Source organism: Solanum stenotomum, chromosome 4 (genome assembly GCF_019186545.1).
Source record: "Solanum stenotomum isolate F172 chromosome 4, ASM1918654v1, whole genome shotgun sequence".
Lineage (NCBI taxonomy): Eukaryota > Viridiplantae > Streptophyta > Magnoliopsida > Solanales > Solanaceae > Solanum > Solanum stenotomum.
This window is the reverse complement of record NC_064285.1, coordinates 56714065-56729870: the sequence shown is the minus strand read 5'-3', so window position 1 is coordinate 56729870 and position 15806 is coordinate 56714065. Positions and strand designations below refer to the sequence as shown.

Sequence of the window (15806 nt, the reverse complement as noted above, 5' to 3'; positions counted from 1 at the left end):
ATTTTTTTTTAATTAATTTTTCTAATACAACAGTGAGGTGTTGAAAATTATTATGCTTATATTCAACTAAAGGATTTCTATATGCACCCTAGATACAAAGGTCCTCCCGATTGGTAAACGAAAAATTAGATTTATAACTTGAGATAATGTAAAATTAAGAATATTTAAAAACAAACAAGAATTGATAATATGATTAAAAAAAATAAAAATTAAAAATACAACTATAAGTACATTCGTCACAAACCTGCAATGTTAGTTTTTTAAAAATTATTACGAGAACTGATTTGATTGACATTGAAATCTGATTACATATGAAGAAGGTTGACTAAGCCTAGCCTTCTATAGATGATGTATACATACGAAGAATACCAAAAAAGTTAGCCCGTGGAGATTTTTTGAATTGTTACATCTATTCCCCGTGGAGGTTTTTTTATTATTAATTTTTCTTATATATTTTACTCTTACAAAATATTTAAGAATTTCTTAATTTTAAAAATATATTTTATCTTACCATATATTTAAGATTCCTTAAATATTACAAAAATAATTTGAATAAAATAGATTTTATCTTTTTAACTCTCAATCAAAGATTCTAGAAAGATGCAGAGAATTGAGCATTTTTAGTTTGTATATATAAAAAAAATCGACTTTTCCCTTCATCATCATCCGGATCCCAGATCCATTCAACTTCCAATTTAGATTCAGAAAATGGCTTCAGAACCCAAGAAGATCATCATTGACACTGATCCTGGCATTGGTATCTTCCATTAATACACATAGTAGAAAGAATGATTTCAGTATACCCAATATTTTTAGTTGGTGTTGTTTGTTACTTACTTTATTATAGTGGAATTTGTCAAGATTTATCTGGGTTTTCGTTTTTTTCTCTGAATTCTGCATTCAATTTCCTATAGAAACTCTTTTCAGTTGAATTAAGTTTTCCAAGATTAAATTTTTGTGAATTGTATTGTTGAGTTAATTGAACTATTCTCAGATGATGCAATGGCGATATTCGTGGCATTGGAATCTCCTGAAGTTGAGGTGATCGGGCTTACAACTATATATGGAAATGTCTACACAACTCTAGCTACCAGAAATGCTTTACATCTGGTAAAGTGCTGATTTTCTTGGATAATTGCTAATTGTTTATGCCTTGTTTTTTTTTTTTTTTTGTTCTAAGTGTAAATTTTAAAAGGTAAAAGACTACTGACTTAGCTTTACTCCTTAGTTGGGCTATCGTAGTGGTGTATCCGATATCTGCTATGCTCATGGTTATTGATTTGAGGTTTTAATTATTCAGTTGGACATAGCTGGGAGGACAGATATTCCGGTGGCTGAAGGTTCTCATGTTACGATCACTGTATGTAATCCTACCCTGTTGCTCATTTTAACTTGCTTAGCTGTTCCATACTCCAAGCTTTTTAGTTATTGTTGTCACTTCGATTTATTTGTTAAAGGGGACTCAAGTCTTTGGCTCTACTGTGGTGTTTCATTTTTGGTTTTGTTATGATGATCCACACTAGATATACTTGCCTTGGTACATACTCTGTCTCTCTATTTCTCTCCCCCCTTTCCTTTTGCTTCCCAGGTGAAACATTCTTTGAGTTGGTGAAAATAAAAAGAGAAAAGGAATACAAGGAAAAATTAATCAGTACTGTAGTACCCTTTCCCAGAAAAGAAAAAAAGTCGAAAGCAAAGACATTGAACTTTTTTTTTAAGTTACAAAGACATCGATCTTGTTTATCATGGGACATGTATGTGGATCTGAGAAGAAAAGTAAAAAAATAGTTCTAGACTGGTCCTATCGAATGTTCAGATCTAGGACCAAAGCTAAAAGAAGGAATAAGTGAAGGCACAGTTTGGTATTAGAAACACTTGGTTGTTAGGAATGTAACTATAGTCAAGAAAAGTAAGGAAAATGGGGGAGACAGATGAACAATGAAAATGTGTGAAGCACTTTGGTATCATTTGGGGCATGAAAAAGTTGTTTTTCCATGCTGTTAGCGAAAAAGATGCACGAAACATTGAGGTGTCTTTCATTCCTTTGCAATGATTTCAGTTTGCTTTAATTAAAGGATCACTACTTTTTGGCCTCCTCCACTGCAGCCATACAAAACAAATTTGGGACCTCTTCCTTAACTGTAAGTGGAGTAAATTGGTGATTTCATACAGTGTAAGAGGCTTGCTGAAATGTTTGTAGAGTCAAGAAAGCCATCAAAAATTTGAAGAAAATCTGGCATACCATCCCTCTGTTTGCATCTTTTGGACTAGCTGGTTAGAAAGAAATGAGAGATGATTTTGAAACTCAGAAAAGTCATGTCTTTTGTAAACAATAGATGTCTTCACAATTAATGTTTTGGTGTAGGAGACATGATAGATGATATTTCTCAATAATTGGAGTTCATTGAGTCTTTGAGAATATATCAGCTTTTCTGTGTTTTTTTCTTGTAATTTTTAGTTCTTCCTTAGTGCTTTTCAGTCATACCAACTTGCAGTGCTCCCCAGCCATAATGACCATATATAGTAATGTTTTTTATCTTATCGTGGATGTAAGCGTACTTTTGTTGGACCATCTTATATCCTTCGGTCTCTCTTGTTCAGTAATATTTTGTGTTCATCAGTCTTTAAAACTTTGCTGTGTTTGTGTCAAATATGATTAACCATGTTAGAAAATTGCTTTTGCGGCAGTCTGTGCCTAGTTGCATAACAAGTGGTATTAGAGTATGTAGTTAAACTACAGTTGGTAATCCAGTTTGCCCAGAGAATGACTTTGACAAGTTCTATGTTGTCAAACCAATAGGCGGGGACAACCAGGGAGGTGCTTTAGGGGAGGGGCAAACACAACTTATAGTATAAAAGAGAAATAAGTCATTGACATTTGTATGGAAAATATGTTTTCAAATCTTTAAATTTATAGTATTTGATCATTGATTTTTGATAAAACAGCAGAAGAATGGTCACTGGTCACAGCAGAATACATCGATGGAAAAACTAATAATCAACAAAATGAATATATGTTATGCTAAGTACTTCTATTATCATGTTTAATTTGCGGTCTTTCATTAATTTAAAACTGTAAATAGCAATTAATAGTGCATTAAATTGATTAGTGCTTCTAGCAAATTTGCCATAATGATAAAGGTAGGAGAACAAAGAGGAAAAGAAGAAAAAGCCTGGGAAACCTAGCAAAATGGATGGCTGAATAAAAGAGGTAAAAGTGAAGTGAATTGAGCATATGAGCTTCTTTTAGTGATTATATGGTATTTACTAAAAAAAGTCCGTAATTTTCTTTGGGGAGGAGCAAGGAGCACGAGGAATTGGATTATTATCGTTATTGTTTTGTACACAAAGCACATAACCTTAACTTATGTGTAGAGGTGAAGGAGGGCAATGGCCTAGCCATCCCCCTTCACTTCCACCATGTCGATGATGACTTTACTGTGGCAAACTAGAGTGCAAGATATTGTGGTGCAGCAGAGTTAGGCAGAAGCTTTGGGTGGAAAGAAGCCAACAGAGATCAAATTTGGCAAAAGGGCAGATATGGTAGTGCGCTAGCACACAATTTATATCCCATAGTGGATTTTCTATTATCAAGGTCACCTGCCACATCAACATCTGTATAGCCCTTCAAGATTGGATTTGATCCTCAAACCACAAGTATTCATCTGAACCTCCTCTCAGATACCTGAGTATCCACTTCACAACTTCCCAATGCTCATTCCCTCGATTGTCAAGAAACCTGCTGACAACACCAACTGCCTGAGCAATATCAGGTCTAGTACATACCATTGCATACATTAAATTGCCTGAGCAATATCAGGTCTAGTACATACCATTGCATACATTAAACTTTCGATGACGAAGGAATATGAAACTCTATCCACACTCTCTTTTTCCTCCATTGTTGTAGGACATAGCTTCTTGCTCAACTTTATATAACCAGTAAGAGGTGTCCTAACAAACTTAACATACTTTATGTTGAAGCGCTCAAGTAAACGTTCAATGTGTTTTTCTTGTGACAAATAAGGCTTCCTTCATCTCTAAGGCGAGTAACTCTCATGCCCAAAAATTGCTTAGCATGACCCAAGTCTTTCATAGCAAAAGACTTACACAACTCTTTCTTCAACTCGTCAATTCTGAAAGTATTTCTGCTCATAATTAACATATCATCCATATTTAGCAAGAGGATGATAAAATCATCGTTAGAAATATTTTGTACAAACACATAATGATCTGAGGAAGTTTTCTTGTAGCCTTGCTCTCCCATAGCAAATTCAAACTTCTTGTACCACAGTCTAGGAGCTTGCTTTAGGCCATAGAGTCTCTTTTTAAGTTTGCTCACATAATTTTCTTTACCTTTTACCTTGAAGCCCTCAAGATGTTCCATTTAAATCTCTTCTTCTAGGTCACTATGAAGAAAATCTATCTTCACATCCATTTGCTCAATCTCTAAACTCAGACTAGCAGCCAAACCAAGAACTCTACGTATGGAGAACATTTTCACGATAAGAGAAAATATATCGTCAAAGTCAACCCTTTCTTTGACCAAATTTCTTAACAAGGTCGGTGATGTTTGCGTAATCAAGACACAACTTCTGATGCAAGTGTCTACGATCGTACAATAGTTTAGTAACCCAACCAAGGGTTGGGATCGTTCCCAAGAGAGTGGTTTTGAGAAGTAACAGAAAAATAAAATTTAGTTCTAACTAATTGTAGCTAAAAACATTAACGATTAAAAACATTGTAAATTAAAAGGGGACACAAGAGTGTCAATTAACAATGGGGTTTTGTCACTAGTGAGTAAAAACAACAAAATAAACAAAGATTTCTAAGTAATGGGAGGAGATCCTTGGGGTGTGAAGGGATTACGGGTTAAGCTAGATTATTGGGTACATGCTTTCGATAGAAGATTCAGAACAATTGTGACTAGGCTAAACTTTAAGGAGGATAAGCTCTCTCTCGAGCAGCTTACCCCGTTTCAAATGTGTTCCTCTCGGACACCCACTTGCCACATGAAGACCAGCCTACGCCTTAACCCACTCACTCTCTTGAGCTGAGTGTGTGGACATGGGACTAGGGTTCACTCTCTCGAGCTGAACCTCATGTCGACTTACTCACACTGGCCATCAATTTAGTAGTTATAGTTTTATGACCTCTCTCTCGAGCAAGCCGAAAACACATAAATAAACTTGTATTTGCAACTATAAATTCATTAAATTCATCCACAACTACTAAACGAAATCACAATTAAACTACGATTAAACTATTAGCAAACAAGACCCAACAATTATCTTAACCCATATTAGCTAAATCACACCCCAAGAATTGGGGGTTTTAGCCACACATGTATAAGAGATAGAAATTTATACCAAATTGAGCTTGCATTCAAATGGGTATGAAGATTTAAGTCTTGATACAGGCCCAAATTGAAGAATCTAAGAGACCCAAATCCAAATCTTGAAGATGAAACCCTTTGGAACTTCGAGTCTTCAAAACCCTCTCAAACTTAGAACAAAAATATCCAAAAGTACTATTCTATATGAAAATTATAATAATTGTTCGACTCTTAAAACTACAACTCTAACCAGTATTTATAGTTTTCACTGATTTGTGCTGCAGCGGATCATTCGGCGTCGTTAGTCGGAATCACCATCAACTAGGCGATTCATCTTTTGGTGTAGTTCATCGCCGTCTTGCACCATCCTTCAGCATCGTCGTGCTCTGGGTCATTGGGCGACATGGTACTGCTTCGCAGAACTTCTCGACGATACGCCGACTGCTCCCTTTTTCCACCGACTTGATCCTTTCCTTCAGGGCTCAGTACACTGGAACAAAAGGCGAAGTAAGACCCTTCGACGACTCGCCAAGTGGACTCGGCGATCCTCAGGCCTTCATTTCTTCGTTTTTTTCAACCTTTTTATTCATCAGATATTGAGATAAAATAAGCATTTGAGGACACAATTTCTATTAAAATATAGCCCTAAGGACTCATCAGTCAGCAGTCAATTGCAACAAAGGTGTGCCCAATTTGTTGCAAATCTTGCCAAAAAGATTTTCTTCCTTATAAGATGGGATCTAGACCCCATAACTTGAAGCCTAGGTACAAAGTTAGATTGGTTGTTAAGCTATTTGGTCGAAGGAAGGGTATTGACTTTGAAGAAATATTTTCTCATGTTGAAAATGTCCTCCATTTGTACAGTTCTTGGATTAGCTGCTAGTCTTAATTTAGAGATTGAGTAGATGTATGTGAAGATGACTTTTCTTCACGGTGACCTAGAAAAGAGATTTATATGGAACAATCTGAGGACTTCAAGGTGAAAGGTAAAGAAAATTATATGTCCAAACTTAAAAAGAGTCTGTATGGCCTAAAGCAAGCTCCTAGATAGTGGTATAAGAAGTTTGAATCTATTATGGGGTAGCAAGGCTATAAGAAGACTTCTTTAGATCATTGTGTGTGTACAGAAAAATTCTGATGATAATTTTATCATCCTCTTGCTATATGTGGATGATATGTTAATTATGGGCAGAAATACTTTTAGAATTGACGAGTTGAAGAAAGAGTTGTGTAAGTCTTTTGTTATGAAAGACTTAGGTCCTGCTAAGCAAATTTTTGGGCATGAGAATTATTCATCTTAGAGAGAAACTTTATTTGTCACAACAGAAATACATTGAATGTGTACTTGAGCGCATCAACATAAAGAATGCTAAGCTTGTTAGCACACATCTTGTTGGTCATATGAAGTTGAGCAAGAAGATGTGTCCTACAACAAGAGGAAAAAGGATAGAGTTCCATATTCCTCTGTCGTCAGAAGTTTAATGTATACAATGGTATGTACTAGATTTGATATTGCTCATGCAGTTGGTGTTGTCAGCAAGTTTCTTGACAATCCAGGGAAAGAGCATTGTGAAGTGCATACTCAGGTATCTAAGAGGAAAACTCATATGAATGCTTGTGTTTTGGAGATCAAATCCAATCTTGAAGGGCCCTACAAATTCTGATATTTTAGGTGACCTTAATAACAGAAAATCCACTGCTGTATATTTGTTTACTTTTTCGGGGGGAGTTATATCATGGAAGTGGAAGTTGCAGGAGTGTGTTGCACTGTCTACAATTGAAGCAAAGTATATTTCGTCTATTGAAGCTAGCAAAGAGATTATATGGCTCAACCGGATCCTTCAAGAACTTGAATTGCAACAGATGGAGTATCTTGTCTATTGTGACAGTCAAAGTGCAATACACTTGAGCAAGAACTCCATGTACCATGCAGTGTTATCAAAGGCAAAAAGAAGCTCTAAGGTTCGTGAGGGCTTTAAGCACAAATAAAGCGTGGGCTTTAATGAAAAAAAGGTGCAAAGAGAGAAAAAATACAAATATATATGTTAAGTCCAAGACTAATAATTATAAACATGAATAACAAATATATGACCAAAGAAATTGAAACTAAATCATGATAAAGTGAAATATTTAGTGTCACTTCTTCATAAGAGGCTCATTGGCAAGGAAAAGTTGCCTTAGAACCTTGATGACGACACTGAAGTGCACATAAAGCGAGGCAAAGAGCTAAACATGTTTTGAGCCTCGCTTCAGGGCTTAAAGCGCACCTTTGATAACACTGGTAGTTTGGTACCATGCAAGAACAGAACACATAGATGTGAGATATCATTGGATTCATGAGCAAGTAGAGAGTGAATCATTTCACGTCAAAAAGATTCGCACAAGTGAAAATCCTGCGGATATGCTAACCAAGGAGATATCAAAAGACAAGTTCGACTTGTGTAGAGAACTTGTCGGCATGAGCTCTCTTTGAGAAGACATCTCCTTCAGGTGCATGGGATTGGAGGGGGAGATTGTGGGGTCCAGATCCTATCTTTAAATAAAATTTTCTTTGGCAAGATTTGCAGCATATTGGGCACACTTTTGTTGAAATTGGCTACCGGCCAATTAATACGTGGAAAAATGGGCACATCTTTGTTGAAACTGGCTATCGGCCAATTAATACAAGGTGGAAAAATGGGCATAGTGCGTGTCTATAAATAGGGACCTCTACATCAGCTTATGTACAATATACCTAGTTAAATCCCACTCAGTGGGCCTAACCACTACCTCGTGGAGAGAAAATATTAGAGAGCATAGTGAGGTATACTATAGACTATAAGAAAATAGTTTTTGAAGAAAAATAGAGTGTGAGCAATATTTTTATGAAGTGGAAAATCAAAGAGGGTTATGTCTTTTGAGTGTGTAATGTCACTGAGTATTGTACTTGGGACTACGTAGTGTAAAATTTCTTCTTATAGTGATATCAATTGCTCCTCTTGGCCCGTGGTTTTCCCTTATTCAAAACGGTTTCCACGTAAAATTCTTGGCGTTGTTATTTTCCCATTTTATCCCCCATTATATTGACTGTGAATATTTTTGAGATCTTCCTCATTTTCCCCAACAGTTCTGAGATCGGAAAACTCCATTTGAGACGCTATTGGATCTCTTGGTTTGAGTTAGACTCATGATTGCCTGTTTTCGTGAATTAGATTTCTGAGGGTAATCTTCTTCTTGTTTTTTTATATCTTGGGTTCTATTTTTCAGTTTTTTGGAAGCGATCAAGTTTGTATATCGATTGTTGCCTGAAACGCTCATCTAGGGTTCTAGATTTCTTCTTTGTTTTACTATTCAGGTTATTCTCGATTATTTTAATTGACTTCTATCTTTACTTTTCTTTCAATTATTGTTACTTGATATTCCACTGCGGTTTGTGTCTCGGATCGTATCAAGAAATCTTGCTTAGCGAGTTTGTGAGTAATACTTTAAGATGTTTCTTCCATACTCCAAGTGTATGAGGTAACTTTCAAGAGCTTTCTCCATGTACCAATAGCGATCTTGCTCCATATAACAAGTGGAACTGAAGATGTTCTCTTAGGAAAACCAGAAGGTTGTGGCTCAGAGGAAACTGCTTTCTAAAATAGCATCAGAATTTATTTTCTAACCTACAATACCTGACTTAGCAGCAAAACATATCCACAGAATAAGGCATAGTGGGGGGAATATGATAAAAGAAATGGCGAAGTGTATGCTGGATCTTCTTATTTTAGTTTTTTGCATTTTGTTCCGTATGACAAAATCAATTGCAACATCGGTCCTGGACGTGATGATTGTTGCAGAATTCTCATATGGTTTACCAATAACATTTCCTTTTTCTAAAATTTAATGTGCTTTTCTTCTGATTACTTGTTCATTTAGCAAATAGGCAGCAAACCTTTTTTTGAGAAAAGGTAATAGTCAGAATAGACAGCAGACTTAGAAATGTCTTTTCCTTATGTATATGCTTCTGCTTACTTTGTTTAATTTAATGTGAAGAAAGGTACAAAACTTCGAATTGCTGATTTTGTTCATGGCACGGATGGACTTGGAAACCAAAACTTTCCTGCACCAAATGGAAAGCCTATTGAACAGAATGCTGTTGACTTTCTTGTTCAACAAGCCAGTTTATACCCTGGAAAGGTTACTGTTGTAGCTTTGGGTCCCTTGACAAATATAGCACTAGTAAGTATGTAATCTTCCAGCTAAATATTACTTGATCCATTCCAGTTTATGTGGCATCATTCCTTTTTAGTCTGTTCCGAAAAGAATGACAGTTTCTACATTCAGAAACAACTTAACCTAACCCTTTATAGTCACACAAATGTGATGGCATGTTTAAGACACCAAGTTTTAGAAGTCTTATAATTGTCACACAAATGCTATGGCATGTTTAGTCCCAACACTTCCTTTCTTTCTTATGCTCCGTGCTCAGTCAATTTATGCCACATAATTTGGAATGGAATGAGTTGATAATAACCTTATAGAAATCTGTTCACTGAAATGGCATATTGAAACAGGCCATTCAATCAGATCCTGATTTTGTTAAAAACATTGGGCAAATTGTTGTTCTTGGTGGTGCCTTTTCTGTAAACGGAAATGTCAACCCAGCTGCTGAGGCGAATGTAAGTTGCTAAGATACATCCAAAATCATGCTTTAGGTTTTCAGGTGTATTCTCTATGTTATATTTATGCCTGTTTTGTTGCTCATCTGCACAAGATCTTTGGAGATCCAGATGCTGCTGATATTGTATTTACTAGCGGTGCTGATGTTCTAGCAGTTGGAATAAATGTTACACATCAAGTTGTCCTTACTGGTACTTTCTCGATTGATTACGTTATTACAACCAGTTCATATGGTACTTCAAATATTCTGTTCCTCTTACACTACCATATTCTTGTTCCTCTTACATTTCCTGCATTCATGACTTGAAAGAATGGGTTAAATATTCTGGACCATCCTCATGTCAGGTCTGAAAATATTCTGCAAAAGCAACTAAAAGTTTCCATTTTTTACTGTCTGCTTAAACTATTTAAGATATTTGGTTACTTGGAGATAGTAGCACAGTTGAGGGATGGCGAATTAAGGAAGAAAAAGAAAAACTTGAGAAATAATTTTAAATAAATTACTTTTCGTGTCTCATGTAACATCATTAAGTGTCAGCATTCAACAAATAAAAATGTTGATCCATGAGGCAAACGTGGAAATGAGGCTTGACACACAGGCTATCCCCAAGAGAGATAGTTTCAAGTATCTTGGGTCTTTAATCCAAGGGAGTTGGGAGATTGACGATGATGTCACACATCATATTGATGCGGCGTGTATGAAGTGGAGACTTGCCTTTGGGGTGTTGTGTGATAAAAAGGTACCACCTAAACTAAAAGTTAAGTTTTATAGAGTGGTGGTTAGACCGATTTTGTTGTATGGGACAGTGTGTTGGCCTGCCAAGAACTCCCACGTTCAGAAAATACAAGTTGCGGAGATGGATGTGTGTGCATATTAGGAGAGATGAGATTAGGAACAAGGATATCTAGGACAAGGTGAAAGTGACTTCTGTGGTGGACAAGATGTAGAAAGCGGGTTGAGATGGTTTGGGGCATGTGAAGAGGAGATGCGCAAATGCCCTAGTGAGGAGGTGTGAGAGGTTGGATATAGTGGGTACGAGGAGAGATAGAGGTAGGCCAAAAAAATATTGGGGAGAGACAATTAGATAGGACATGGTGAAACTTCAACTTACCGAGGACATGATCTTAAACATGATGGTGTGGAGGTCGTGGATTAGATTAGAAGGCTAGTGGATAGTGGAGTGTTGTCTTGCTTTTCGGCGGATTTAGGCTTGGTGGTGTTTGTCGTAGTATTAGCCTTATTCTTGTAATTTCTTGTTTTTGATATCTATCATCATTTGTTGTTTATTGTCTTTTGATTATCGTATTATTGTGTTGTTACTGTTTCCTTATTAGTTGCTATATTTTCTTCATTGTCATTTTTCCTTTTCATACCTACTTTGATTTGTTGTACTTGAGCCAAGAGTCCTTCGGAAACAGCCTCTCTATCTCCCCGAGGTAGGAATAAGGTCTGCGTACACTATACCCTCCCCAGGTTTCACTTATAGGATTTCTGTGGGTATGTTGTTGTTGTTGGAAATAGAGATAGTAACATAGTAACATTATGAATTAAAGAGCAGAGAGAAATTTTCAGAAGAATTTTACCTGATCCCTCTGCCTGTCTCTTGAAATATTCTTGAGCCTTAGCTAAATAATAAGCAAATACATATGCGTGGATCTTTAATTAAGTAAAGCTGCATGTGCTTTATAACAAACTCTTTTATGCATCCAATCCAGTGGGCATGATCTGATTGCCAAAGCCATATTTCCACCTTCCCATACGCCTAGGGCGAAGGAAAGTTATGAAATTTAGGTTCTTGTTCAGGAGTTCCACAGATAACCCAAATTTAACTGGATATTGAAACCTTTGCTTCTCTTTTAATCTTGGCGTAGCAGATTTCACTGGCAGGATGGTAGTCACAGTGTTTAACTTGTAATAAACTCACATGATTTATTTCATCGAAAAAAGAAACTTGCATGATTTATATTGACATGTTGATCATTCTTTGGGAAAAGAGATCAATTTGTGATATAGGCCAATAACTGTTGGGAAAATAGTACAGTATCTCACGTAATGATGAAATTATTACCTCATAATGTAACAATATATAGAGGAAAGTTTAATACTATTACATTAAGATGTGCTTTGTACTTTATCTTTTTTCCTCACTTCTTAACATAGATGCTACAATTTGAGCTCCTCCGGACCATTTTATTTCACTTCCCACAAAATTATCTTTTTTATTTATACTTATTTACCCATTTCAGATTTTGATCGAGACGAGTTGGCAAAGTCTAATGGAAAGTATGCCAAGTACCTTGACAAGATCTTGGGTGTCTATTTTGGCTATCACCATGATGCATACAGCACAAAAGGTCCGTCACTTTCCAAACTGGCTTTCTTAGTATATTATTTGGTGCGTGCTCATTGTTCTGATTTTACGGGAACTGGGACTCCACATAGGTGTTTACCTTCATGATCCAACTGCTCTGCTTGCTGCTGTTGATCCCTCACTAATCACCTATACAGAAGGTGTGGTTCGTGTCCAAACAAATGGCATCACAAGGGGTCTGACTCTATTTTATAACAAACAAAAAAGGTAAACTGTTGCATTTTTTTAGAAGAACGAGTGTATCCTCCATTCTTTTTTTTTGTGTTTTCAGAGCAACAAAGCTTCTCTTCCCAGCCCTACAAAAGTATGGTTGGTCACATTTACTATTCTCCATATTGCTAGCACCATCAGTATCATATGGTTCTGTCATTGGCTGACAATTCCAGCTGGACCTAGACGCTTGCCATCTTCGAATCGCACTACAGGATAGTACTTTGAGGATTCAACTTCCTTCAGTAAAGGGATATCAGGAAAGGAAAACTTCCTCAACAGTCAACACTTCTCATTTTTGGTCCTCCAAGGATCTTGTCCTCATGCCCGCTTTAGTTTCATGAACCCAAAAGGAGATTCTCATAGGGAGGTTTGTTGTGATGTACCTAAGGTCAAATGTCATTTATATCTTTGTGTGCCTGTCTAATGCTCATGTTCTTCCATATGATCAGAAGTGGAATAATTATGTTGTGGTCAAGCGAGGAAACCAACTTTTGTGTGCACCTAAATCTTCTTTCTCATATGTTCATTATTCTGAAGGAAGGTCAAGTGAAATCATCCTTGAGGATCAAAGTGAAAAGGAAAGTGAGGATGAGAGACAACAGAAAGAGAACAGTGAAGAGAAAAGTGACAATCCTAGAGTGGAGAAAGGATAGGATGAGTTGAATGAGGAGAATATTCAGGGACAGATCTAAGATCTAAGAGTTGGAAGCTTTAAAGTTCTAATGGGCTTGAGGAGTAAATGCCACTATATCCACTTCTCTCTTGAAGCGGTGTATTTGGTTCGCTTAATATATACCAACTCTATTAGATTTCACAAATAGATACAAGGTTCAGTGACGTAACACATGAGGATGGCATGGAAGTGAGGCCTGATACTCAGATCATCCATAAGAGAGGAAGTTTCAAGTATCTTCGGTCTATTATCTAAGGAAATGGCGAGCTGGACGAGGATGTAACTCACTGTATTGATGCAGGATGGATGAATTGGAGGCTCGCATCGGGAGTCCAGTGTGATAAGAAGGTGGCACCAAAACTCAAAGAAAAGTTCTACAGATTTAGACCAACTATGGTGTATGTGGCGGAGAGTTGGCTAGTCAAGAATTCTCACATTTAGAAGATGAATGTTGCGGAAATGAGGATTTTGCGATGGATGTGTGCACATACTAGGATATCGGGGACAAGGTGGGAGTGGCTTCGGTGGAGGACAAGATGCGGAAAGCGAGTTTGGAAGGGTTCGAACATGTGAAGATGAGATGCACGGATGCCCTAGTGAGGAAGTATGAGAGGTTGGTTAGGGATGGTTTTATGAGAGCTAGAGGTAGGCCAAAGAAGTATTGGGGAGCGGTGCTTAAATGGGATTTGGGGCACTGTTAGCTTACCGAAGACATGACCTTAGATAGGAGGTTGTGGAGGATATGGATTAGGAATTTAGGATTGTAGGTTAGTGGGTAGTAGTGTGTTGTCTTGCTATCCATCCATACTAGTTGTCGTAGTATTGCTTCTGTAGTTTCTTGTCCTTCGATTTCTGTTAGTATTAGTTGTTTCTTGTACTTCATTTATCGTAGTCTTTTGCTTTATTATGCTTTCACTTCCGTCACTTATTTTTTTGAACTGCTGCTTTGGATTGTTTTTCCTTGAGCCGAGGGTCTACGGGAAACAACCTCTCTACCTGTAAGGTAGGGGTAGGTTTGCATACACTCTACCCTCCTCGGACCCCACTATGTGGAACTACACTAGGTATGTTGTTGTAGTACTAGTGTACCTTGTTTTATAGGTTGACATTCCACCCTATTGATCCCAAATCTGAGAGCTTCCTCAAAACCTCTCAAGATAGCTGTTATTTTTCATCACTGTTGTAGATATACTGATCGGGCCTTCTTTGCGATGGCGCTGGGTTAACTTGGCAAGTCTTTGCACTCGCGGCTCACGGCTGTCGTGGTCGCATTTGCATTGAAGGGAAACTAGGCCCATCTGGAAGATGTCCCCTTCTTTGTGATTGCAGATCCTAGCTCGCGTTAGCGGTGGCCATCTTTCTTCCCTTCCGTGATAGGGGCTGACCCCTCGCAATCGCGAAGCACAATCCTGCACCAGCAAAATCTGCAATAGTGAATTGGTGTGGTACCGAAACTCAGCCGAGTCCCTCGGGTCCTATCCAATACATGCCAACAAGTCCAAATTGATATTATTGACTTATACAAGGGGTCTCAAATCATGATTTGGCACATAAATGCCCAAAAAGAGGAGTTGGGTTGTTACAATTTTGTTGGATAGGAATACAAGGCCTTGTGGAAAAGACAAAATTGTCAAACCCAAAGATCTCTTCTGCAACTATCTTTTCCATTCTTACTGAAACTAGACCTTTTTGCTGTCCTTTTCAGTTAGGCTTAGACATGTTGTTTTGATGTGTTGGATTAGATAAGTGTGTCTCAAATGACTAAAATACTCTATGCACGTGTGTTTTGCTCTCTGTTTTGATGCTTTAGGAAATTTATTGATCTTTGTACATATAATGTTTTGAATTGAGGGATATTTGATTGAAATGTAGTACTTATTATGTTTACTGTTGAACAAACTAGGTTTGCTGAAGTCACTGAATGGTCTGATAAACCCTCAGTAAAAGTGGCAGTAACTGTTGATGCTCCTAGAGTTCTCAAATTGGTTATGGAACGGCTCATCAATTCTTAGGAGAATCTAGTAGCTGAAAGAGAAGCTATTTGACATACTCCAGCTGCACATTGCAACTCGGCGCTTGAAACATTGACATTTTTCAGAATTCTGTTCTGATGTGAAGAGGAAGATGATAACAAGATTGCATTCATACTATGATTATGGGATATACGTCGATCACCAAGAAGAATTTCATTTCATTTTGAGCTTCTATGCCATCTCCACAGATGTTGTAATAAAATCTATAGTTTCTGTGCTCCCTTTGAATAAAGTGATCTGTAGAACCCAACATTGCCATCATTTTAGTTTCTCTTTTAAACTGAAAAAGGTCTTATATAGTGTTCTTCAGCCTATAGTGTTTTAAACAAATGAAATTGACAGAGATTTGTCCAAACATGAACAAGTTCATGTTTTAAACAGCCTGGTTGCTCAGATAATAAACAATAAAATGGGACAACTTGTTCAAGAGTAATTCAGGTGGGGTTTATAGTTGAAGATCCTAATTTATGTCAACCAGTAATTTAGAAAACAATGTCTATAAGCTCTCCAAAACTTCTACTCCTGTCTCAATTTATGTG

At 37.1% G+C, this 15806-nt stretch overlaps 1 protein-coding gene across 1 annotated transcript; it reads left to right on the top strand.

Annotated features, from left to right (window-relative positions):
• Positions 1 to 609: 609 nt before the first annotated feature.
• Positions 610 to 15519, top strand: LOC125862707 (probable uridine nucleosidase 2). The gene is made up of 9 exons (XM_049542833.1): positions 610 to 757; positions 995 to 1110; positions 1301 to 1360; positions 9350 to 9535; positions 9871 to 9975; positions 10071 to 10167; positions 12224 to 12331; positions 12420 to 12555; positions 15138 to 15519. Exons 1-9 carry the CDS (start codon positions 709 to 711, stop codon positions 15244 to 15246), a joined length of 966 nt encoding a protein of 321 aa, XP_049398790.1. The 5' UTR covers positions 610 to 708; the 3' UTR covers positions 15247 to 15519.
• Positions 15520 to 15806: the final 287 nt, after the last annotated feature.

Coding starts and splice junctions, on each gene's coding strand:
- LOC125862707 (XM_049542833.1), top strand. CDS start 709: ATGGCTTCAGAACCCAAGAAGATCATCATTGACACTGATCCTGGCATT. Junction 758..994: donor TGACACTGATCCTGGCATTG/GTATCTTCCATT, acceptor AACTATTCTCAG/ATGATGCAATGGCGATATTC. Junction 1,111..1,300: donor CCAGAAATGCTTTACATCTG/GTAAAGTGCTGA, acceptor TTAATTATTCAG/TTGGACATAGCTGGGAGGAC.